Below are 26296 nucleotides of genomic sequence, written 5' to 3'. Positions count from 1 at the left end.
CCTCCTTTGTTTCCCATTTCCAGCTACCTTACAGTTGTTTTCTGTTTTTAGCTCTGAATTCCTACATGAAAGGAACTATAATTTAGGCAGGCCCTCAACCAGGCTCACCCATAAAACCAGTTTCTTTCCACTTCATGCTTAACGTTAGCCACACAAAGTTCTGTTTAGTTCCACTTTCAGAAGTATTTAAAATAGCTCCTTCCTACAACATTTCTTATGAGTACAGTTCAGCAAGGCAGAGTTCTTACAGAGCGTATAAACCCAGAGGAGGCCAAAGAGAAAAAAACCCATGAAATGCTTTCCAAAATTTAAGAGCTGACATATGCTTCAACCAACTTTTTGGCACATGGCAAAATCCATATACACACAAATTTTTCACAGCAGCAAAGTCAGTAACCCAAGGTCATATTAGGCAGTATGTTAAGATCAGTGTTATTTTTTGCCACTTTCTGGTATGCCTGGACTTTTAATTTCTCCACTGTGTTTCTGTGTGCATTTCTTCAGACATGAGAGATCAATCAAGTTCCCTTCTCCAGTGTTTTCCATCTATTTCATATAGTAATGTGATGTTATTTCCCATATTGCTTTTAAGACAAGACGACAGCTGTACATCTGCCTTCACCTCAAATAACTTTTCTTCCTTCAGTCTAAACATTCTTGCTTGATTATGCTTACCTGATCCAGAAAGCAATGCCACATTAATGGTGATTTGGATTCAGACAAAAGAAAGTATTTTCTCTGCTACTTATTAAGGTAAACAGTCATAGTGCTTTCATCAATAACAGTCAATAAATTCAGGGGTGGAAGCAAAAAAAAAATGCCACCTTATTTGATCAGTTGATTTTGAAGTATTATTACAAGAGGAGCAATGTATGATCCAACAATTTTGACACAAGACAGCTAAAGTTCCAAGTTCCATCCCAACTGAGACTGAGCCACCTGTGTACAGATGTTATGCACACATGATGTCAATTTGCAGGGAATAAGGTAATCTGAGTAAGGGTCACTATTTAACTGACAAGTAATTTCCCTATTTTTCATGAATTCAAACCCTGCTTCTGATGTTTGTTAAAGAATGGGGTCAAGACCAGAAACATCCCAGAAGTAAAGCTCTGTGCCTGCTTTGACTTCTCTTATATAGCATTAATGACTCAAAACACCAGGAAGCAATTTTTCATACATCTTTAATCATAATACAATAATGTAGTGTTTCTCCCTTTAATGAATAATCTCTATGTTGCCCTTTTTAATGAAAACCAAATAACTGCAAGAAAGTGAAACTGCACTGCATAAAAAGCATGATGTAAATTCATCTTTCAGTGTATTTGCACAACTACTTGCACACTGTAGGAAAAACTTTAACAAATTTACCAAATCATTCTTGGACAGGTACAATGACAGCTGCAGTAGAAGTTCTGAAATTTCAAAACAGCTCCCTATGGCAGAGAACTGGATGTATAGCAATTAATTTACACAGCATCTTGATTTTGACCAGATGTCACAATCCACAGAAACTACAGGTTACTTTGAAGATAAAACTATACCAAAATTTTAGTTGTACTTGAAATTTTTACTGATGTAAGAGAGGTCTGCAACCTCCTGAGGACTTCAATAAATCCACAAGAAGCAGCACCTGACGGGGAATAAAAAGTCACTCTAGAGGATCATTTTGTCCTAAATTTGCAAAAAGCAGCATCCATAATCAGTTTGAATGAAAGACAAATTTCAGAAATACTGCCAGTGAATTACAAGCAGCTACCAGTATCAAAACCAGATGCCTGCAAGTGTCTTCTGGTGGAATTAATTTATTAAAATAATACAGCTTACTGAGCAGATGGAACTTTAAACAGTCTGGATGTATTTTATTTTTCAAGCAACACAGGAAAAATCAAATACATTATTTGTATGTTCAATTATCAAGCAGTAGTTCCTATGTTTAAAAACTGCATTCACACCTTCACTTTTACAATTAAATACTGCCATATTAGTTTCTCTGCTTAGAAATAATTTGTATGGAAATCAGAAGCTTGTTTAGGCAAAATATTATATTTAATTACAAAGGTTCTTAAAACAGAAGTACAAAGTCAAACAAGTGCAATGTATCAGAACACTGACCTAAAAATGCTAATTAAATTGTGACATTGAGGAAACTGGCGTGAGATGTGTACAGGAATTAAGGTTATGACATGAAAATGACTGATGAAAGATGCTGAACACTTCAGTCAGATGAAATATAAGGTCAGCAACACTTAAGTCTTGTGGGGTTTGGGGACTTACATCTCATTTCACATAGAACATTTGAGGCAGTTCCTCAAATGCTGGCACATACAAAAGGCTGAGTTTGATGCCTGTGATGAGAGAAAGTTGAGAGGTGTGCTATTGTGTTACCTGTAAGTCAGTGGGTGCTGCATGCTGACAGCCAGAAATACCTTTGCAACATCAAATCAGGACAGAGCTGTAACAATATCTTCACAGCTGACTGACTAGAGGCACTACCACCAATTCACTTAGGACCCATTGTTTCTTACAGTGCAGAAATAGATGTCAGGGCTCTTGAAATGGAAGCTGACTGCCTAAACCTTTCTGAATAATTAACAATGCTTGCACTGGAAATATTAAAGCAGAAGAGAGGAAAATAACTTGCATTTGCATTGGATTTAATTAAAGAGGTTACAAGCATTAAGTTAAGAGAACTACATGGGCTTACAACCCCAGTGGCTGCATGCCTACCTACAGCCCAAAAGTAACCTTAAGCAAATGTTGGAGAGCATATGTAGATGTTAATGAAGACAACTAATTATGAAGATCACTTCATCTCCACCCACTCACTGAGTCTTAATCAATCTTTAAATCTGAGTTTAAATCTGAGTCCAACTTGCTTGCAGGGTGGCAGTTCTTAAAAAGACTGAAAAGTAACGTAAGTTTTTTTATTCTGTCATTTGTAACAAAAGGAAAATACTCTTAATCAGGCTGTATGTTTGGTTCCACAACAGAGACAGCTGGGACAGTGAGAAAAAGGCTGCAGAGAAAGATCTGTCTGGTCTTCTTGCCCATAAGAGAAAAACTGTGAATCATTATACAAAACAACAAGCAGCCGATGAGGGCATCTCATTCTGTCTTTCTTCAGATTAATCCACCAGAAAACAAAACAAACACAAAAAGATCAGCTTTTTAATACCCCTAGACCAGCAAGGGAACCTGTGGGAATAAGGGGAATGCAGAGAGCTAATAAATTTGCCATATAAATTTGGAGCATTTGAGAACTCAGAGAAAACTCAGGTGAGGAGGTTACAAAGACAAGGATACTGAAAAGGGATCCTTGAAGGTCCTGCTTCTACAGCTTGTACATGTAAATACCAACCACTTGCCTGGATTCTAGAACTCACCATTGTGAGCTCCTAAGCCTAAATCTACCTAGGTATGCCTTAAGTTGCTGGAGTCAGTTTTATAAGTGATTAAATCCTTTATGCACCTTTCTTCAGTCTTCATTAGAACATGGACTGTGACCACTTAAATCCCAGAGTGCAGGTAATATGTTAGTAATTTCAAAAAAGCAAGTGTTTATTTTCTTATCTGCATGCTGATTTAGAAAGCTGTAGACACACCATGAATAAACAGATCTTGTCTTAATTCACTGCATATAAAGTAATATCTAGTCTTTAAAAAGATAGAAATGTCTACTACAGAGTTGTAGAATAAAACAGAAGTTAGATGAGAGATACAAAGACACACAGAGACTAGGAGCAATAGCTACATTTTCATAGTTACATGTTACTTGTGTGTCAGAAGCAATAAATTAGTGGAGCTTTAGGGGCGTTTTTTGCCCTTCTCAAATCAAACTACTCAAACTGTCTGATTGCCTTTATGTTTTCACAGTCATTCTATTAGTCCATCCTAGAAAAAATGAAAGAAGGTTTTAAATCAGATCCCATATTTTCAAATTACTGAAGCAAAAAAAACTGACAACCAAGTTGCTGGACAGTGACAAATGTGATGCAAGTGTGGCTTTTCTATTAACTTTACAAATTCATAAAAGGAATTAAAACATAATTTCCTAAAAACATTCGAGCCTTCTGGTTTATCTTTTGTGCAGCTGCTGCATTTTATTTGAGGAATAGGAAATACAACCATTACTACAGATCTTGGCCCCAGAAAAGAACATGGCAAAATGCTGATAGATACTGATGAGGCAGTAAACTAAGAGCCTTTTGGTACAGAAAGTTGGAACACTGGATAATGTAATGTAGAAAATGTTAAGAACATGGTGGGGATATCAGAAGGTATCTAGAGGCACACACACTGCAAGAAAAAAGGACATAATCTCCCTTGGAAGCAAGAAATGTAGGAAGTGCAATATGCTTGCATACAGAAACCACCACATGCATGTTACGTAGGAAATACAGCATTATGCCACATCTTTTCAAATAAACTATTATATTTCTTCACACAAGGATAACTAACTGAGCTGTTCTAGTTACTCTCAATTCTAGTGTTACTTTCCTTATGAAAAAAGCAATTATCCAAATAGTACATTCCCTGAGTCAACACAGAAAATCCACATAGCTGATTTTCATTTGGAAGAGTCCTTCTAACTTTACTTGGGGGGAGGGGGAGGGGACCACGCAGAGTTTGCTACTGTGCTAGCTTTGGGCCGGTTTAGTACTTCATATTCATATGTATGCAACTACATTATGTTGTAATTACATCCTAACTTACAAAACTATGATCCAATCCCAGTTTGGGAGAAATGCTTGGTAATTCTTTCTCTAAAGAGATATCTCCAACTAGAATCCCATTCATGTTCCAGGGGAAAAGCTCAGCCAAAACATACACAAAGGTATGAAGGCCTACTGCATAACATGAAAAAAACTACTGATTTTGCAACTGTTACACAGATTTAGAGACACAAAGAGACCCAGAGATAGATTCATTCAAACAACTCTACATGGATACAGGGGACAGAGGGAAAAAAACCTCTTGCCAGCCACAGTCTTACTCTGCACCTTATTGATTTTAATTTGCAGGTAAAAGCATGAAAGTTCCACCCTTTAAGGGTTGCAGAGAGTCTCCCAAATCCGACCTAAAAGAGGAATTATTATTTATAGTCTGCTTATTTCTAATAAGAATTCACAAACATTTGGCTATCTGGATTGAAAAATAGAACTACTTTACATAAATATCTTCAACATCCAAGAAAATGTACAAATCTAAAGTCAAACACATTTGGCTTGCAACAAGCCCCATTTGCTAATGTCTTAATAAAGGCTCAGTTTTAAAGAGAAGTAGTTACTTTAAATAACCAATACATTGCAAATGCCATCCCATTGTATGGTGATATTCACCATTCTTCTGTACTTCTAGGGAAAGTGAATAATAACATTCCACATCTGCTTGCAAGCAACATATACCTTATTTTGGTCCTGGGTAGGTCATCTCCACTCCTACATTTTGGAGTGGCCTTTTTACAGCTCAAAGAAAGATTGCACCTGAAATAGTCAGCAGCATTCTGCCAAACCAGCATTTAGTCCCCAAGACTTTGGGTTGAGTGTGTGAAAGTGGAAAACCATGATGACATTGCTGATTTTGCACTTGTGAAGGCTCCTCCAACAGACTGACCTGCAACACAAAAGAAAGATCAATAGCAAAGTGTTATCTTTACTGAGTTGCTACAAAGAAATATTTTTTTTTAAATTACTCAATAAGTTGTCCAATTTGGGATTTAAAATCTAATTCCAGAGTCTGTGACAGATAATATTTGATGAACTTCAACACAGCAGCTCAGCAGAAATGGCTTATGGTGTCCTTTGCCTGAGAAGGCTTGGTAGACTTTGGGCTGAAAGGGCCTCCTGACCAGAGTGCACCACAGCAAAAAGAAAAGACAGACTCCAACAGAATAAAAGAGGAAGTCAAACAATTTTTGGCACAGCTATTGCCAAACAACTATCAGACCCTTTAATGGATAAACTTCCATTAACTCACACTGCAAGATGACAATGTGATGATGCCCCTGTTCAAGTGCAACAATTGCTCTTCCAGAAAGTTACAGACTGCTGTGAAATCTGCAGGAACTGACACAAGGACTTTTTCTGATCTCAACTAGCTTTGGACCATTTCAGTCAAAGTGATATCAAAGTTGAGAATAACTCAATGCAGATGGCGGTCAAAGTATTTACCAGATTACATGGAATCTCTTACCTGAACATCTCTCCTCCCATATTCACCTCCAGGCCACAATGGAAAAGGGATGTACACTAATTTCTTTATCTAGCTGCTTCTCTTTCTGCTATTAGACAATATATGGGGCCTCAATCAGCAGCTGTAACCTTCAAAATGTTGCTCTCATTTGTACATGTCATAAAGCACAATGGACTAAAACAAAATACAACTGAGAAATAGGATGCTTCTTCAAAAAAGATCTAGCATAGATGTCAACTGATTTTAAATAGATTTCTTACCTACAGCTTTTCCCGTTTGTACCACATTCCGGCTGGTAGAAACCATCACATTTCCAATCTTCTTTCCACGTTCACTGTTTTGCACTGAACTGAACAAGAAAGATACTGAAGACTGTTAGTTGACTGACTTATTATTACTCTCAGGTGTAAATAAACTAGTTAAAGTATGTATAATTACACACAGGTTTACATGGCATACATATATATATTTCACATGTATGGTCAAGCCCAACTCCTGCATTCATCTTATCCAGAGATCAGTTGGGCAAGCTCCTCAGAGGATGAAAAGATGCTGCCAGCAGGACAGGAAATCAAAACACCCAATGGTTCATTCTTACACAGCACAACTTAAACCTTTCACACACTCCACTGGGTTGGAAAAGACCTTTGAGATCATGGAATCCAACCCAGGATTGAACACCTGAACACCACCCTGCCAACCAGACCTGAGTGCCACATCCAGTCTTTACTTAAACATCTCCAGGGACAGTGACTTCACTACCTCCCTAGTCAGTCCATTCCAATGCTCAATCAACCTTTTCTAAACATTTACCAAAATGCATTTATGACGAAAATGACAAAGTCCTATTTTCAGTTGTTTTGGGAATTCTCAGCCCTCCTAATACATAACCTTTAAATAGAACAGCAAGTGTAACTGATCAGTCCTTTTTTTCTAGATAAAGCTTACTTTGTATCTTTGTACAAGATTAAATTTTTGATCAAGGACAGTTTACACTCATGATTTTGTTAAAGAATTGCAAGAAAATGATCATCATTTGGAAAGAAAAGCACAAAAGCAATCAGTTCTATTGCACAAATGCAATCACTTGAAAATAATCTCATTTAGTTTTAAATTGTAACTTTCAAGTCCACATTTCAGGCTTTGCAAACCCATTAATATGAAACTTAACACCACATCATGCCACATTCTTTTCCCATTTTCAAAATCTTCAGTGTAGATGGAAAAAGCAGAAAAAACAGAATACACCAAAACCAAGTCTAGGCTCAGTTTACAAAGGCAAGTAATTTTGATGAGGATCTGGTATCAAAATCCCACCTGCAGAATAAAGGCACTGTTGTAAAAATACTTATTATTAGAAGCACACTAAGAACTACTGGTCTTTTTACACTGATGTTACACTACCCAGAAGAGTTAGTAAGAGTTTTGTCCCCTTTCAAACAAGGGGACAAAAACAGGCCAATGTTAGAGACACCTCCAGAGCTTTCAAATTAATACTTAGTAGAAAGATCATCCATTAATAAAAAAGAGAGAGAGACTGTTTTTTTTTATGATCAGCAGAGCTAAGTGAGAAAAAAATCCACTTTGCCTGGTGCATAAACCCAGCCTGAATTCTGGCTTCAGTTAGAGCTTAACAGCTATGGAAAAAACAAGCATCACTGAGTTGTAAGCTTGAATTTTAAAGGCAGCAGTTGAGATCAACTTAAAATTCAGCTGAGTCTGGCACAATAAGACTATGCAAAACTCATTTGAAATTTGTAAATTGAAGGAACTAAGCCACATGTCACTATGCATACAGTGAACTGAGTTTTACAATAATGCTGTATTAAAAACCAGCTAATGAGAAAGAAAAAAAAAAAAAAATTTTCTCCTAATAATACGACCTAAAGTCAAATCACTGATGGAAGTTTTAACGGCTTTAGCTGACAAATTAAAAATAGATGTACAAAAGCTTTATAATTACAATGCTAAAAATCAAGGCTGTATTATGTGAAGTCCAACACAAAATAGTGCATATGCCTTTTTAAAAAAATTTGTATTTATTTCATCCTTAGATGTGGTGCTGTTTTGCAACAGAATATTTGAGTGTAGTTTCATGAAGATGGCCAATTTGCATCCTTATCTTGTTGAGTTCATTATAGCAATAGTTATGCAGTTATTGAAATTTGACCACGCTTCTAAAAAATATGAAAGTATTATGTACTTACTGTGATAACCTTAACTTAACATCTGATACAGAGTACTGTCCCTGGAATGGATGGCTAGAAGAAGAGGAAAAACCCAAGAAAACATTAATTTTCTTTTTCATGATGAATCTGTATCACAAAATTACTAGCTGTATTTCCCTCTGTAACTTACAAAAAAAAAAAAAAAAGTTTAAAAAATACTGTACACATATTCTACTCTATCACTTTGCAGAAGCCTGGGCTGCAGTGACTATTCAATGACAGATTTCTTATGAGCCACCTGAAAGGTGCCTTCTATTTACAGATGAGATATTAACAACCTTTTCTCACTAAGTAAAAAGCACCTCCTTCCAGCAGCACATGGCAAATAGAAAACATCCCTTAAGCAGACCAATAGAGTTTTGTAGCTCTAAGGAAAAACCTTTTTCACACTATAGCAACTGACAAAGTAAAAGCAAACAGAACTCCCTGCAGCAGAGTAATAACCCACACTAAACAGAACACATGCACAGCCAACAGTGGTACTAAGCCTGGCATTGTCAAATCTTTCAGTGAAAATACACACAGAACAGTCAGCTCCCCTCTATCCCAGCAGTGGCAACCTTGGACACAGCTACTCCCTGCACACCTGGAAGCAATTAATACAAAGCAGAACCATCTGAGGACAATTCCTGAAGAATTATAAACTTTCTGTAGTTGGGGACAGCTGACAATCAACTTGAACAAGTTTCACTTCTCCTGACTCTGGATATGTTTTTCTTCATAAAACTACTGCCTAGAATTAGAATAAATACTACAAAGTTTCCTTACCTAGAATTTACCTCCGCAAGAGCTGGATGCTTGTTGCTATTCCATACTCTGTAGTTGTGGGTATTTTTCCAGGCTGTTACAAATCCTGTTCCAAAGTCTGACAAAATCTTTTCATTGTCTGATAAATTAAAGAGAATTTGAAGAAATTCATTAGATATTTAATAAATACACAGCAAATTACTTTTTTTCTTGTAAGAAAAAAATTCATTTTCCAGGGTCTTATCAAGTCCATAACAATTAAAACTCCAGTACTAAAACCTGGGTACTTCAAAAATGGTTTGTTTTTATTTTAAAGTGTCAAAATATACAGTACCAGGACAAGAGGGGGAAAGAAAAGCTAAAATTCACTTTTCTTATTTTTAATTCATTTATAAAGCTCCAAGAGCTCAACTGGGAAAAAAAAAAATCCAAATATATGTCTCTTGACTTTTTCTCTGGGTAATGACAGGAAAGGGAAGAGAATGGCCACATAGCAACCAAGAACAAAAGCACACAGTTTGCACTGGTCTTGGTTAGATACACTGGGTTACTGTTATTACTCATTCAAATCTACTAACTCCCAAATTCATTCCAAAATTGCAGTAGAAAATACTGTGGAATGAACTTATCATAACAACAACCCCTTTAGAACACTGGAGAGTGCAGTAATAATTTAACAACCAGTGAAGTAGTATCAGTTCCCACAAAACCCTGATATTTCATATCAATCTGTTAAGCTTCTTAAAAGAATTAATTTTGTCAGACTAAGAACTTGGCGTCTTCCAGATTTTAAAATCAGGTTCTCAATCCTGTGTTCTCTCACGTATACCCACAAAACAAAATCTGAATTTAATCAGTGTGAATAGGAAAAATCATTATGAGAATGAAGTTAACAGGGTGAGCACAGGGCAAACTAAACATTTTCCACAAATAAAACCCACTGATTCTTTTATTTATATTCACACAAAGGGTTGGAATTCACACAAATGATAGAGAATTCCTTCTGAAGTAAAGCCAAAAATTTTGAGCTCCAGGAAACAAAAGCTTATAAAGCCTGTAGATTACACTTTTCACGTATTTGAATCCCTACTTAGGACCATGGCAAGAAAGAAAAAGAGCTGGAACAGTCTAGCAAAACTTCCTGAAGACAGACGCTTAACTTCATGTCTCCTTGAATCCAAGTAGTTTCCCAAAATTAACTTCAAGTTGCAACATAGTCTAGAAGACACTCAGATTTGTAAATCTCTTCACATACAGGTTTGAGCTGCTTCTACTTATGAGGAAAACTTAATTCAATCAAGGAAAAGAAGACATAAGAAAGTGTCTGTAAGACTGTGAATTAAGGATTAATATCAAGCTTGTCAAGAAATAACAAGGATAGCCAAAGAAAAAGTGGCCTAAATTAAACTCCAGGCAGAGGGAGATTTGCTGACAGACCGTGCATCAGCAGCAACAGAGCAAACACTTGACATGTCCACCCTCATCTCCATCCCTAGACAAGGGACATTCTACCTGGTTGCAGCACAGCAGCAAGCAGTGCATGAAGATAAGCACTGAACTGAGCCCTGATCCACTCATCTCCTCCTTCCCATCCAGTGCCATCAAGGAACACATCATCTCTGTTCTCAGTTACATGCTTCACCAAGTAATCTGAAAATCTTAGGTCAGCAGTTGTTGGGTTCAGGATCTTACGGAGTTCTGGATCGTGGATTTGCACATGAGCATCTTCTATCTGTTTGAAATAATTCCAAGGGTAAACATTCACCTAAATAAAACTACTTATACAAGCTTACTACATATTGCTGCCTAAATCTAAACCCTCATTCCCCCAAAATGCCAAGAAGAAACAAATGGCCAAAGAAACAATGAACTAACTGTTCTCAGAAAGTCATATATTGCTCTGATTCATCCAGAATTCAATCATTTCCCTGGCACACAGTAAAAGCTGCTTATTTGACAGGCTTTGGCAGAAGGTTTGGCAGGGGAAGTATGGTGCATTTTGATTATCACCTCTATTTATTAATTTGATTACGTATGTGGAACCATCTTAGACTACCAGATGCTGATTATATAGTTGTGTCTATTTGCTAGAAGTGACACAGTGGGTGTTTTAGATACTGTGTTTTTACCCTCTTGATTAAATCAGATATAAGTCAAAGCAGTACCTGCATCTGATTCTCATCTGCAAGCACTTATTTTTGAAGATCTCAATAAAAAGCCATGGAAAAACCCATGATATGAAAAATTACATTACATCACCAGAAAAAAAACCCTAACAAATGCCTTGCAAATTCAAATATCAGATACATATAAAAACATGGACAATAGTTTTGCACAGCCTATCTAATCCTGTCCTCTCAAATCATAGAAATTTAACAAACTTCTGCAGCTGAGAATTTATTTCATATGGAAGGAATTCAAAATTCAGGCACGCATGTGAATCTGCAAAGCTACATTTAAAACAGAACCTCAGCTCCCCCCACATTTAAAACAGAACCTCAGCTCAAATGCAAAGATCCATACTTCCACAATTGCGTCACTCAGGTGTTTCTGTTGACGGAACAGGATATTGGTAGCCCCTGCAACAAAGCCGCGGACTGTCACATCCGACAGGAGATGATGCTGCTGCAGCGCCATGTACGGCAAACAAAGGTACCCCTGGAGCAACAGAGACATTCCAAGAAATAACATTAAAAAAACCTGCCTGGATTCAGAGGTTTTCCTAATAAAAGCCAGCATATTTCACCCAGAATGAACCTTGGTTATTACAGTTTCGGCCACAATCATGTGTTGCTGTTAGATGACTTTTGTGAAGCGAAGCCACCAGATTCCACATGAATTAAATTTTTCAAGAGATGGTGTTGCATTTCAGTCTTAGGATTGAAACGGAAATCTAAAGCATAGGACGAGAATTTAATGTGTTTGTAAGGCAACAGAGTAAGCAGTATAAGAGCAATAATAAGCAACAAGAATAAGGCCTCAGGTGAGTTCAGAGACAAGAAGCCAATGTAGATAAGGATTCATCTCTCCAGTTGTGCACATGGTATCTTCTGGTCATTGTGAGGCACATAATGCAGGAAAGTTACAGACAGCTATCCACATTTTGTGGATGGGGACTTGCAGACACCAGAGATAGCTATCAATTTTTGATATGTATTTTTGACAAGCCTGCTTTAAGGAGGAGCAGGATAGAAAGTAACACACTGTGCTTTTTAGCCACTTCAGGGTTGTAAATTAATCTAGTATCCTACACAGACTAAAAAAAAAAAAAAAAAAAAAAAAAATTTGAAAAAAGTAAGTCTTTGAGTTAGTCATTGAGGGATTACTGAGAGGCAGATGTAGGTAAATTTCTTTCTAAACATAGGATCAACATACCCCTGACATCTAATTCCAGCTGCTCAACTGCATAAAGACCAAAGCAAATTTATTCACTAGGGCTAATGGCACATTGGACAGAAACAAAGAGCGCACACACTTTATCAACCAGTACGTGGTAATTGGAAACATATGGAAGAAAGGAGCGTAACTGCTCCCTTTTGTTGTATTAGACACAGGGATGGCCTTAGAGATGACAAGCCCTGAAAACAAACAGCCTGTGTCAAAGGAACAGTGCTTTGAAAGGAATCACAAACTCAAGATGGAAAGTTTTCAAAAAATACAGCTTAAGAAACAGGAAAGGGAAGGTTTAATTACTGTATACTGAAGTAGCAAAGTCTGAGAAATCTTTCATTATTTAAAGTATCAAATGTCAGTTTACAAATGCACATTTGTAAGTACAACTTTTATTTTCATGAACATATTATATTCTTTTTTAAAATAGTGCAGATGAAATGACTATTAGATCTTACAGAACTGGTACTAAAAAAACAAGTACCACAAACTATTTTCCCTTATGTTCAGGTGTACCTGGATAATATATTATGCCACCTGGCAAAACCTCCTCCCATTCAAATTTGTCAGATTCATTTGTCTTTCCATGGCATGGCATAAAACAATCCTGTGTTAAGAGCTCTAAATGAGATGCAAACTTTCTAGTAAGTGGTTAAAACTCTAAGTCTGAATCAGATTTTTCTGCTAACTCAGACATGCAAAGCCTTTTCTGCTTTAATTACACTGGCTGAACTCAAGTGAAAAGTGCCTTTGTGGAACAGAAGGTAAACACATAGAAACTGTCAGCTTCCTTAAAATTCTTTTCCATTTGATGAGCATAGCAGCAAACAAAAGTTTGCACTTGGAGGTCCTCTTATCAATTATTTTATCCTTGCTTTCCATCTAGTATTTTCAAAGAACTAGACAAAATACAACTTACAGGCTATAGTTCACATTAGACAGATCATAAGGACAAACATCAAATGCAGATATTTGTTGAAACAGCATTTCTAATGGTGACATGAGGCAATACAGGGCTATGACATTTGAGCTGCTGACTTGGGCCCACACAGTGTACTATTTCCATGGCTACAGTGAGAAACTTAAACAAAATCATAAAATACAATATTCTGCATGGAAATGCAAATAAACCCCTGCAAAGGAAGAAAAAACACTTAGAATATTCAGATTTATTTTCTCAAGCTGCTGATGTTCAATCTTCTACTATGGGCAAATGTTCATTTTAAAGTTTATTACATTAAAAACAAAACAATGAAATGTACTAAATAACTTCTTTTATCAATAGCAGTATCTTTAAAAGGGATGCATTTTACCTGTTTTTTATGGGAAACTAGCCCTACTAACCAGCCTTACTTATCAGACCTATTACTTGTTATCTGACTATGCCTATCAGAGTCCTTAGAGATTCTGGAATACCTAGAGTCCAGTTAGGTATCAATGCAAGCTTAAAATTCAGCAGCTCAGCACCATGCACAGAGAAAGAGACACAGAGAAACAGAAAGAGTTACCACAGACAGGAGGGTAAAAGTTCATCTTATATATTTTTATGTGTGTATATATGTATTTATATACACATTTTGTGCATAAATACACATATGCATTTAAAAATACATATATAGATATAAATCAAAAGAGGAAAACAGACTTTGGTGTCAGCAAAGGTAGAGCTTTCAGAATCTTTGTTTAGATTAAGATATCTAAAGGCTTCTGAAGTACTCTCATCTTGCCCTATATAGGTTAGTTCACAAATTCTTCAGAGTAAAAGAAAACTGTAGTTTCTGCTACATACAATGTATTAACCACAGTGGACTGCAGGTCACCGCCATGTAAAATTGAAAAAAAATTGCAAATATTATTAAAGGTATGAAAGTGGAATGCAACTATGCATGCAAGGCCTCTCGGCCTTTCCACCTGCCTAGGAGAGATCATACTAACATGTTTTGAAGAACCTTACTGTCCACCTGGACTTCAGTAAGCAAAATTATTAGCCACTTCTGGGGAAAAAAAAAGCCTTTATGAGTTACCAGGTGCTACAAAGAACATGCTTACCTTTGTAAAAATAGCCAGTGGCATCCCATACTGGTCCTCTTCCAACCCAGACACCAGTCCTTGAACAAGCACCGTGTGCCCCGTGTTTGCCTGGGGCTGCACAGTGATGGGAAGGCCGTCGGAGCTCACGCCTTTGCTGCGAAGATTTCCTGCCTGTTCTGATGCTGGACTCTCATGTTCTCCTTCTTTCAAATTAGACTCCTCCAAAATGCTGGGATCCAGGGTCTCCCAGTCACTTTCTGAAGATGCTGGAGAAGCACGGGAAGGAACTTTCAAGCGCTGCATGGTACCATTGGAGGACTGAGCTCCATTACAAGTCTTCTCAGCCTGGGAGAAAGGCACATTTGCTTTTTGACTGTCCAGTGAATTATCTCCTTCCATCTTCCTGTCTCCTTTTCCCATTCCTAAGTTTGCATTTGAAGCATCAGCAGCAGACACAGAAACATAGTCATCTAACCGTGGCGTATTTTCCTGCAAGCCAGCATCCTCGGATATGCTCTTTCTTGGTCTGTACTGTGAGCAGTCACTAAGACCATGTTCAATCATACCTGGAAAGTACAGCACAGATTAATTTAAGTGACTTTTGTGGGGGGAGAAAAAATGCTTTTGTGTACATAGATGAAATAATGTAATTTAAAACACTACTTTGGGCAGGGAGGGATGTGTTAAACAACCCAAACTCTTATACTTTCTATCCTAAAGAATCTGCCCTAACATTTTGCTTTAAGAAGACTGGTTAGAAGCTAAGGATTAGCAAGGTTAGGGGTTATGTTTGTTTGTTTGTTTTTAAGAGCATATGTGGAAGGAAAAGTTTGTATTTTGGGGCTTTAAGGAACTCAACAGGAATGTGTTACTTATTCAGGGGCCCCATCTATGCTACCCACAGGAAATACAGAAAATCCAGTGGCTCCAATTAAGCACAAGAAATAACCCATAAAGTGCAAGTAGTAATTGTTAGGAGGTGTGTGCATAGTACTTGGATATGCACAAAAATCTCCCATTTTTCAGGCAACATATCAATCTAACTTTATTATCACATGAGTTGATTTCCAAGTGACAGCACAGTGTCTCAGTTATCACCAGAAAACATATAAAAAGAAGTTCAAACTTCTTTTCTTACCAGGAAAGAGTGACAAGACAGTCATCAGAGCTCCCACCAATCTATTTACAGGAGAAATATAAAACAGCACCTGGTGGCAGGAGGGAGGGCAATGGGAGGAAGAGAGAAGGCAAGAGAAGAAAGGGAATTAGGGAGGGGAGAATGAGAAAAATAACATTATACATATGCATGACAAATGACACATGCAAACTATTCAAGGCACTGCTTTTTAGGTTATGTTAGAAAGTCTGCTTACTAATAAAACATCATACAATAGTTCAAAGTAAGTATTTAGATGTGTCTACAGAATCTTTATATAATATATAATATTTGTAATATATGTTGTGTATATATATATATATATATATATATATATACACACACACATGTGTTTGTAACACACTTCTCAGTTATTCAGGTTTTTCTACTGGTTTTTAAGAATTTTTCCAAATTGATCCAGTTACTGAAGAACTGACAGAAAAAAGTTGTTCCTGGCATACTGCATAAATTCTTGCTCACTTGTAGCACATTAAATTCTCTGTTATAAATCAAAGAGGCCAAATAATCTCCATTCCATAACCCTGATACAAACATACGCAAAAAACATTTCTTTTAAGGAGTTATATTAAGGATATGTAGATAAACTAAAATCAGGATAAATGCTGCATGCATTTATTACAGTAATATTCATATGTAGCAGAAAAGGTTGTTTGGAAACAGAAAACACGACTGATACTAACTTTGGGAAAGTACTTAAGGCATAACATGGGAAAACAGAATCTCCTTAATTAAATCAGAGAGACTGGAATTAGTAAATTAGTTAGGAATTCAAAAGGGGGTGTCAAAGGCTAGCAATGAAAGAAGAAACAGGAGCCAGGCTGAATATTACTACTGGAATTTCTTCAACATAGGCCTTCAGGAAAAAAAGCAGGGGGAAAGGGAAAAAAATAAACCCAAACAAGTAACCAAACCAAACCAAAACAACCCAACTCCAAAAAATGCCCACAAAAGTAAACTTGTCTAAAAATGCCATTTTTACATCCTTAATCAGCACAATACCAGTCAAAAACTATATGCAACCATTACAAGGAATCAAGAGTGCAAAGGAATACAAATTGATCTAACTTTATGACTTTGCTGTTCAATAAGCATATAATGTAATCAGAAGTGCAAGTTTGTGGACTTAAGTCTTAATAAGAGACTTCTGCTGTAAGAAAGAAACACACTTTAGAAGAGCCTGATGATGGGCTCATGTCCCACTTGTTTGCCAGTCTCCAAGCTAATGAACTGATGGGACAAAGAAATACATACAAAGCCTTAACACAGGCCAAATGATATTTAATGGTACCACAGCTGAAAACAGACACTGTATATTATCCTAAACATACTACCAAAAAATTTGTACAAGATAAGTGAATTCAAGTTGCAACAACCACTGGAAAAGCACGATGAGTTGAACTCATCTGTGGAAAGAGTTTTGGTTGACTCCAACAGGAATAAAAATGCCTAACTTTGAAGATGTTGCTTTATAATGTATGCATGAAAGATGCATTATTTATTAGCAATGAACTGCAACAGAAAGCCTATGATACTCCCACAGGTTTAGATTCTCAGACATCATAAATTCTTAGCCAAGCTTATTTTTAAGTCTACAGAAATAATTAAGCCTATAAATAAGTACCTTGTTTATTCCAGTCTAGATTTTTATTTGGGCATATATACTTTTCTATATGTTTCATCATATCCCTCTGCCATCTTTCTGTCTATAAGGATGCACAGTTTCTTACCCATCCCAACCCCACTACATGGCCTGCTGCATTTACATCAGCAAACTGGGTGGTCCTGGCAGCAGAAATTTAAATTATCACCATCTGGAAGTAGTCTTCCAGCCTAATAATCACTGAGAGGTGAAAAAAATTCTTTTAGCCTGTGGAAAAACATCAACCAAATTGCTACAGATGAAAGGAAATTAGTCTGTGGCATTTTCCAGATCAAGGAAAATTGGCATTACAAGTGACTTCTTGCATATTATATTTAAAGTCTTTGAACATACAGATTCCCATAGTTATTCTGAAACCATAACATTTGCCAGAAAACAGGCAGTGCCTGAAAACCAAAACTTTCTTTTGAAATTGCAAGTGTTGTCTTCCTGTCAGAGCTTAGGGAAAAACAAGACACAAAGCAACCTGCAGGTTTGTTCCATAGGCACTCAGTTACTTTCAAAACAATTTTGTATGTTTGAGTAATGTGAACACACTTGGGAAACCTTCTCTCTCCTCTCTTCCTGTGCATTTGTGTCTTGTGGTTCAAGCAGTTTCGAAAAAGAACTGTAGCTCAGTGAAGTATTTTCTTTGTACATGTCCAAATGCCGAACTGATCTGGTGACCCCTACTGTGCCATAATTGTATTTTCTCAAGTGTACCTTTTGCATAGCCTTTATTATAGTCATCTTCATATGCCTCCTTAATGCAGAAACTGCATTTATTCTCATCAACAAATACTGAGAACCATCAAGGGGTATCTGTCTTACAGAATTAAGTGACAAGTGCAAAAGCTTTGGAGAAGCTGCTACATCTATTTTAAAACTGAATAGCATATTTATTTACTGCCTCATGAAAGATAACTAGGTCTCAGATACAGACTTAAATAAACACCTCCACAACTGTCTTGATAACATATATTAAATCCTACTAGCTTTCCAGCTGCAGCTAACAGGAAATTCTAATATGCCTTTCCAGCACTCTGAAGAAGTTGGGTTTTAATACAGCAAGTTCACTGAATAAAAAACAGTATTTCGGGAAGTGAAACAAAGCTTTAAATAAGATTTTTAAACCAAAACAAAACAAACCATTGCATAAATATGTCTGTCAGCTGATACAATCATTTCATTCAAAGTCCTTACTCTAGGGCATTAATACGAACACAGAAGGAAACAAATGTCTTGATTTCACATCTACTTTCACATTTTGCATATTACACTTAAATTACTAGAACAGCACTGCTTCTGAGGCAGTAAGATAATCCAAAGCAAGCACTGATCCTAGAATTCAGCAGTTATTACCAATTTATAATCTGAGTTCAGCCTGACCTAACAGATACAGCTTTCTTCATTGCCTCTTGCAGGTGTCCATGGAATCCAGGTCTGAAGGACACTTCTAGCACTCGTCTCTTTTGGTCCGTCTATTTAAAGCCTGAAGCAGAAGTTCTACTCACTGAATCTCTGTAAAGCTGTGCCTTTTTAGGTGCCCACATTTCCTATCAGTTCCTCCACACAGGTACCTATCTGCATGATGTGTATCTCATCCTATGTTTTACAGTAGGTTACGTTTCTCTGGTCACATTTCATCACATTTTACTTTGGTTGGGATAGCAAATAAAGAAACAAAGTGTGGACAGAATAGAAGTGGAGGCAAATTTGTCAGTCAACGCACAACAGTTTCTTTTAGCCTAATAACCCAATTTATATATTGATGCAAAGTTGTTGATATGACTTCAGATGCTTCTATTTTGTAGATGAAAAATATTTAACAGCTGTGTTTCTATTTAAACTACCTGCCTCAGCTTACAAAACATTACCTTTTTCTCTAGAAGAATCAATTTAAAAAGGATCAAGACCTGAAAAAAAAACACAAAAAGAAAAAAAAGTTAGTGAGTGAACGAGTGCTATTTTTCAAAAATAATGAGCAAGCATAACCTCTTCTTCAAGGTTTTATGTTAATCACTGCATAACAATCAAATGACCAAATGCCATTTGACCAGTGAAAACCAGTGTTCCAATACCATTTCTCCACCTGGATTAAAAATAACCCCCAAAAAAACCCCAAAACTCCACAAAAAAGAACTGTGTAATTTGAATCACACGTAGCTTAGCAGAAAGAACATGTTGTGCAATTCCAGAATTTTAAAAAACAGTAAGCTACATAAACATAAAAGAGTGCCTCCACAGAACTACTGAAAAAAAATCCAGTAAAATAACAAGAAGAATATTCACCTCACCTAATTTTAGGCATCTACAGATGAGGCATCTAGATCAGAAGTGGCTGCCAAACTCTCTACACTCAAGGAAAAACACAGATGCTTCTGGGGTATGATTGGCAGACATCTGAAGTTAAACAAAAATGAGTTCTACCCCAAAAATCTACTGAGAAGGTGCAAATACACCATGAAATTCAGATTCTCAAAGTTGTTTCCTTGATGCATCTGTTAATAAAAGACTCTAAATAATATTTGTACTTTAGCTATAGTACATATACTCAATTTCAACAGAAATGAGGAAAAACGACAGGTCCAAGTCCCCTCAGGTTCTGTGATGGCAGAAGCTACAAAATTTACAAAACACAGGAAAAAAGCTCCAAGTTGTGTCTGCACAGACTTTAGCAATAGTCTTTTTATCACATTCATCAAATGAGGAACAGGAAATAGAAACAAGATCACAAATGAGATAGCATTTGCACTTTGGGACAGGACCAAAAAATGTCACACAAACCTAGAAATCTCCAGGAATCCCTCAGACTAACAAAACTCCTTAGTCTGGAATGTACTTTCACTAAAGTTATGCAGGTGGAATGGGAAGGGAAAATCAGGAGGCTGTAAATACCAGTACTTAGGAAACAGTCTTCTTACTCCTAGCTCAGGTATGTTCTAGATATGTTTATTTTTCTATTCTATTTTTATTTCTAAATAGTGCAGTCCTTTAAATATCTAGTAGAGAATGCCTACCTTGTGTCTAAAATGGAGAACAAGATCCCGAGGAGACAGACCTGAGACAGCAAAAAGAGGAAGTATTACAATTCAACAGCTGATAGGGATACTAATATACTTCTTGTCACCATTTTTCAGTGTGAGGGAGATATCCATTATGGATTCTGTGTGAACTTTGTTATTTCAATAGCAGAATTCATATAAAATTCTTTTTTTTTTCAGCAGGAGCAAGAATTAATCAACAATAGATACAAGAATAACATGAGTAGTCGTGTTCTGAGTTAACACCTGTTGGCTGCCACACATCATTAGGGAAACACTGAGGTAAATATCACACTGTGCATTCAGAAAGCACAGGGAAGAGTCAGAACTGAGTGGTGAGATATCCTAAATAATAGGTAGATGCAAGCTTGAACAATTTGATGGTGTGAGATGCTGAATCTAAAACTTAAGTAGGTATTGTTTACCAGAAGCAGATAAACAGCTGCTAGTCAGACTGTTAGGTCAAGGAGTAATATGGTTTCAACCTGCAACTAATTCCTACTATGAAAGCAATACTATATTTTACATTTATTTAAATCCATTAATAAAGAAATGCAGACCCCTGGTGCATAACCTGTTAATGCACATCAACAAATTAGCTCAGGAAAGGCAGGTGCTGTTTAGTGTAACATCATCTCTGCTGCTTTGTACAAAACAAGTCACTTACCAAGGTAAACTTGTGACCCTTCTAATGAAGTATTGCCCAAGGAACTATTCATATGATCATAAAGTTCCTGTAAAAGTTAGAACAAGGGAAAAAAAAAAACAAAACCAGAAGGTGTTAATGGCATATGGTCACACAAAATTCAGAATAAATAAAATGCACTTATTTAGGGATTTCAGTGGCTTACTCCAGAAAGAAAGCAAAATTTTACTAATGGAATCAACAGAGATACAGGCTGACAACCACATTTGTATGTCATAACAATCAGAAAGTTGACTCTGTCAGATTAGGGTAGTACTTTTGCTTCATGTTAAAATATTACAGGAGCTGAATAACTGAATGACTTAGGCAAAAGGATTATTTGAGCATTAAACTAAAATACTGAAATTTGTAGCCATACACTGGAAACTATTCTGTGTGAATTTTACTGGAAAGTTACCTTTAGAATTGAAATTTGTGAGAAGTCTTTTTCTTCGAAATATGCATGTGTGATGAGTTGCAGCTTTGCCTGAAGTAACCCATATAAAGGCTTGGAATAAAAACAAACACAAAAGCAAGTGAATAAAACTATTTAGTCACTCTTTTGAACTTTCATCTTCCATGCTTATGTTGCAATACTGACACTTAATTATACACAGAGTTCATGGATGAGCAGTCTTCAGGAGCTAACTCCCAGCATCTTTCTCCTGTGCTCATTTTAAATGATGATAATTTCATTTTTTTCCATTTGCATGTACCATACCCTCACTGAGCATCTTTCTGGAAAAGTAGTTTCCTGCTTTAACACTGTTCACAATAGCAATAGCTTCAGTAATAGTTCTTTCTTCAACTTTAGGCACAAAAAGAATTTCTGTTCCCTGCCTGGTGACTAGCAGCTTTTGATGAATAGGTAGAAATAAAAGATTTCTCTTCAAAACAAGAAATACAGATATTCTGTATCTGTGGCTATCAGCTAATCTCCCTCACAGTTGAAGGTGGTAGTCACTCTCTAGCTACTATGCTAGATAATCTTTGAGGCCCTCTCCAACTAGCTAAACTCCTCAATTCTACCACATGAAACTGAATTAGTAGCATTTAAGATCAGAGTATCCTCATCCATGACAACAGGCAGACATTCTTCCAGTTACAAGCAGATACCACAAATCAAGGCAGCTCATTCAAAAGCCACAAAGTTCCAATTCAATTTTACTCCAGTATTTTGTTACTCTGCAATGGCTAAGACAGATGTTTGAAGCAAAATGTTCCAAATAAGAATATGGAAGAACAATTGTTAAGGTTACCTGAAAGTGTTTTGGGAGTTAAACAAACATTCTTACCAGCTGACTGAGAACACAGACACTTTTCTGTACAGTTTCTCGGGTGATGTCTGCTTGTCGTACTTTTAATGCCTAAGAAATAGAAGTATTACAGTGTTTTTACTCAAACATAATTTAAAAAATAATTATTTCCCAAGTCTAGTTTCCACATACTACTCCCCTATTTAAACAAAATCCTAGCTATCTTCAATGGTGGAATATCCAAACCATGCAACAGCGTGCTCTTATGTTTTCACAAGGGATAGGATGGGAAGGAGGGGAAGAGGTGTTGTCCCCTATGTTAAGGAACGGCTGGATTGTGAAGAGCTGCCTCTGAGAAAACAGCCACAAGCAGGTCAAGAGTTTGTGGGTAGAAATCAAGGACAGCATAGACAAAGGTCACCTGCCTGGGGTCTACTGCAAGCTGCCTGTCGACAAGGCCTTGCTTCAAGAATGGGAAGCACTGTGCTCACAAGCTCTCATCCTAATGCGGGAGTTCAACTACCTGGATGTTGGCTAGGAAAACAATGGGTCTGTGGATGCCCCATCCGTGGCAGCTTTCAAGACTAAGCTGGATGGGGCTTTGAGAAACCTGGTCCAGTGGGTAGCATCCCTGGCTATGGCAGGGAGCTGGAACCAGATGATCTTTAAGGCTCCTTCCAACCGAAACCATTGTATGACGATTCTGTGAGTCTACCTAGTTAAAAAGGGTCATAACACTGACATGTCAGAGCTGTATTCTCATCTCTTTATGAGAAGATCCAAATACAGGTATGATGATTGGCAAAGCACTGTTTAAAGACACTAGCATGAGAAAAAGGCAACAGCCTGGAAAAGGAAATGACATTTTAACTCAGGGGAATGTATCAGAGAGAAACCACAACACATCACTTGCTCTTCTCCAACATCATCTGTGAAAGTAGACCAGATTACAAAGTCTCTACTTAGAAATTTCTTGTTTCATACTCGAGCATCTTTTTGAGCCACCCATAAAATAAAAGCTTATCCACAAAATAAGCTACATTCTCAGCCAGGACAAACGGTCCCAGCATTTAACAGTAAACCTAGACATGGTGAGGGCAGAACAGACACAAATGATTCATTTAACTGTACAAAACAGAAAATGTATGGACTGTAGCCCACACATCAAAAAGGACAGATGGTGAGAGTGCTAGAATTGTCATATGAAACACACTGGGCTTTATTCTAGTTGTTCCAAAGAGTTCATTTTAAACATCTATTTATCTTCTTAATTGGTTACTAAAAAGCATAAACTGGAATCAAGATCCCAATAAAATGCATAGTTAAATACAACAAGACTCTAAATCACAGAATACAGTGAAGGCTGGGCAAAGATAATGAGTGAATGAAAACCAATGTGGAACTTAGTTCAGAAGAAATGGAATTAAAAATTGCATGAGTAAAATTTCACCTAGAACAAGAACTTGAAATATAATCAAGATGTAATTAACACAGAAACAGAGTTCATAAATGAGTCATTTATTCAGAGGGTGTAAATTAAAACTCAAACCCACATGACATTCCAGAATCTTGGCAATTCACTAAAAAATAAGTAATTTTTAAAGAAATTTGTAATAACTTATAATTCTAAGTGCAGAGATCATACTACCATTACTATTTTTGAAAACATGGAATGATTTGAGTAGATTGAATACTTAATTTCCTCAGTGTGATCACATGCACACTGTGGCTGTCCTCAATTTTTCAGTTTTATAGCTAAAGATTGGTATCACTAAGCAGCTACCATGAATGGGAAGATTCCAGTCTACTCTGCAAGTGTACATTTGGCAAAGGAAGCAGGTGAAGAGAAACATCCCTACACTTGCATGGTCAGATCCCAGGAAGTACTCAAATTCTCTATGGGGAGAAATTTCAATTTTTTTCACCCAAAAGGCCTGCTGCCTGGAAACTTAACTTTGCCACCTGACAGACTGTCAGTTGAATTTTGCTGCTTGGTGCTGATGGCTGGATTGGCTCTCAACAAACAGAATGTATTTTTCTATTGTCTCAAACATTTCAGAAGATCACAATACACCTGCTGATGTACGGGAAAGAATACTTCTCAAGTTTTGGAAATAACACACTGTGAGCATTTTCATAGACTTTTAATGGTACACAATCATGCCTGTTGGTTTGTTAGTGCATCAAGTCTATTATTCATTAATATAATTAATTCACAACTTGGAAAGTTACCTTTGCTTCAATCTGCCGATAGCAAGAGACTCCATACACCGTGGTTCGATCCCCGCATCTGGGAGGCAGGTGGAAAAACACCGTATCTAGAAAAAAAAGACAAGACTATTTTGTCATTCACTAACAAGAGTTTGGTATCTTTATTTTCAGAATCCCTTAAAGTTTTACCATAGAAAGTATTGGCACACACTTATTTTCTAAAAAAAAAAAAAAAAAAAAAGAGAAAGAAAAAGAAAAAGGAACAAGTCACCTGTAAAGTTATGTCTGGACCCAAATAAGTTTTCACATAGCAAGATAATTTGTGGAAGAATCTCCAGGTGTGCAGGGCAGCTTCATGTTTAGCTAGACCAAGCCAACATTGCTTTTCAGAAGCAAAGAAGTACCACTGAAAGCTACAGGCATGTTGCTTTCCCAATTCAGGACAAAGGACCAAAGGCAAGACACTGTAAGTCAGTGTGTACAATTCGGAGTGTCATGCCATTAAGAAGGCAAACAGAGTCAAGATAGGAAAAAAAGCCTCAAACAGCAAGGAGGACACACACAGTTGAAAGGTTAGAGCAGCTCCTACCTCTGCCAAGGTAGATATCTGCACCACCACCAGCACTATACTACCAAAAAGAATTTGTGAAACCTAGTCTTACAGAAAATAATTACTGTCTCTGTGCAAGTGTAAAATGAAAAAGAAAAGTATCTATAAAATATCACAAGAAAAATACTTTCATGGCTTGAGATACACACACACACCTGCTGCTACTGCGAAAAAGTTGTTAAATCTTAAGCAAAGACAGTTGTCCTCTCCTTTCAAAACATGAGTGAAATCTTTTTTGAAACCAACTATTAATTTTTTGTTTGCTTCGTAGTAAGAAAATGAATGGGAGAGACAATCCCGTATGCATTATGACCAACAGAGAGGAGGACTTTTTATAACAAAACTTACTACCTTGATCAAGTTTATATTCTAGAGTTTACCTAGGGTTTTAGAAAGTCTGTATGATGATTTCCTATACCTAGTCATCCTCTTTACACAAATGCAACTATCCACAGGAATTAGTTTAAAACTCAAAAACCCGATATCTAATAAAGTTACAGTAAATGAAATACAATTATTACCAGAAAATCTATTTGCCTGGTTCAAGTTCATGTATTCTTGTAGGTATTCTTACCTACAAAACACAAGGATATGTATTTCCCCTCTGCTTCCAACTCTTTCTTGTCCTTACCAAAAATTAAATATTTATATTCTTCTAGCACAGCAATAAAAATACTCAAAGTTGAGTGTTAACTGGAATGGTACTGAGACAAGAGAGAGCAGTTAAATGCAGCTGCATGTGATTTTTCTAGCTTTGAATGTAGCCTACTTCTTGTAATGTATTTAACAATGCAGAAATTCAGCAAAAATCGTGACCCAGAGCAGTCAGAGAAACTCTTACTGCTGCTAGGAAAGGAATTATTTTTATAAACTTCCTTTGCTTCCAAATGAGATCTCCAAAAGCTGGACAACAAGGAAGCTAAGTATATCATGTTAAAAAAACAAAACAAATTAAAAGTAGTATTAAAGGGTTTCTGTGATTTTGCTGTTTAAAGTGACTTCCTTGTCTGCTCTGCAGAAAAAAAAGATGAAACAACTAGACACAAATATAAATGTCAGGGATTAATAGAACTGCTAATAAAG

The 26296-nt window shown here is 36.7% G+C and overlaps 1 protein-coding gene across 1 annotated transcript in view; it reads right to left on the bottom strand.

Annotated features, from left to right (window-relative positions):
• Positions 1-4900: 4900 nt before the first annotated feature.
• AVL9 (AVL9 cell migration associated) overlaps positions 4901-26296 on the bottom strand; it is a 37609-nt gene continuing 16213 nt past the window's right edge. Inside the window, exons 3-16 of the mRNA XM_021553268.3 lie at positions 24625-24710; positions 22432-22503; positions 21555-21644; positions 21119-21185; positions 20428-20468; positions 19285-19323; positions 15730-15799; positions 14610-15157; positions 11694-11828; positions 10683-10902; positions 9192-9309; positions 8403-8456; positions 6456-6544; positions 4901-5616 (exon numbers count right to left, since the gene is read on the bottom strand). Coding sequence (XP_021408943.3) covers positions 5522-5616; positions 6456-6544; positions 8403-8456; positions 9192-9309; positions 10683-10902; positions 11694-11828; positions 14610-15157; positions 15730-15799; positions 19285-19323; positions 20428-20468; positions 21119-21185; positions 21555-21644; positions 22432-22503; positions 24625-24710 — 1724 coding nt within the window. The 3' untranslated portion in view covers positions 4901-5521. The remainder of the gene's footprint in view (positions 5617-6455; positions 6545-8402; positions 8457-9191; positions 9310-10682; positions 10903-11693; positions 11829-14609; positions 15158-15729; positions 15800-19284; positions 19324-20427; positions 20469-21118; positions 21186-21554; positions 21645-22431; positions 22504-24624; positions 24711-26296) is intronic.

This window comes from Lonchura striata, chromosome 2, assembly GCF_050655825.1.
Source record: "Lonchura striata isolate lonStrDom1 chromosome 2, ASM5065582v1, whole genome shotgun sequence".
Lineage (NCBI taxonomy): Eukaryota > Metazoa > Chordata > Aves > Passeriformes > Estrildidae > Lonchura > Lonchura striata.
This window is presented reverse-complemented; position numbering and strand designations above follow the sequence as displayed.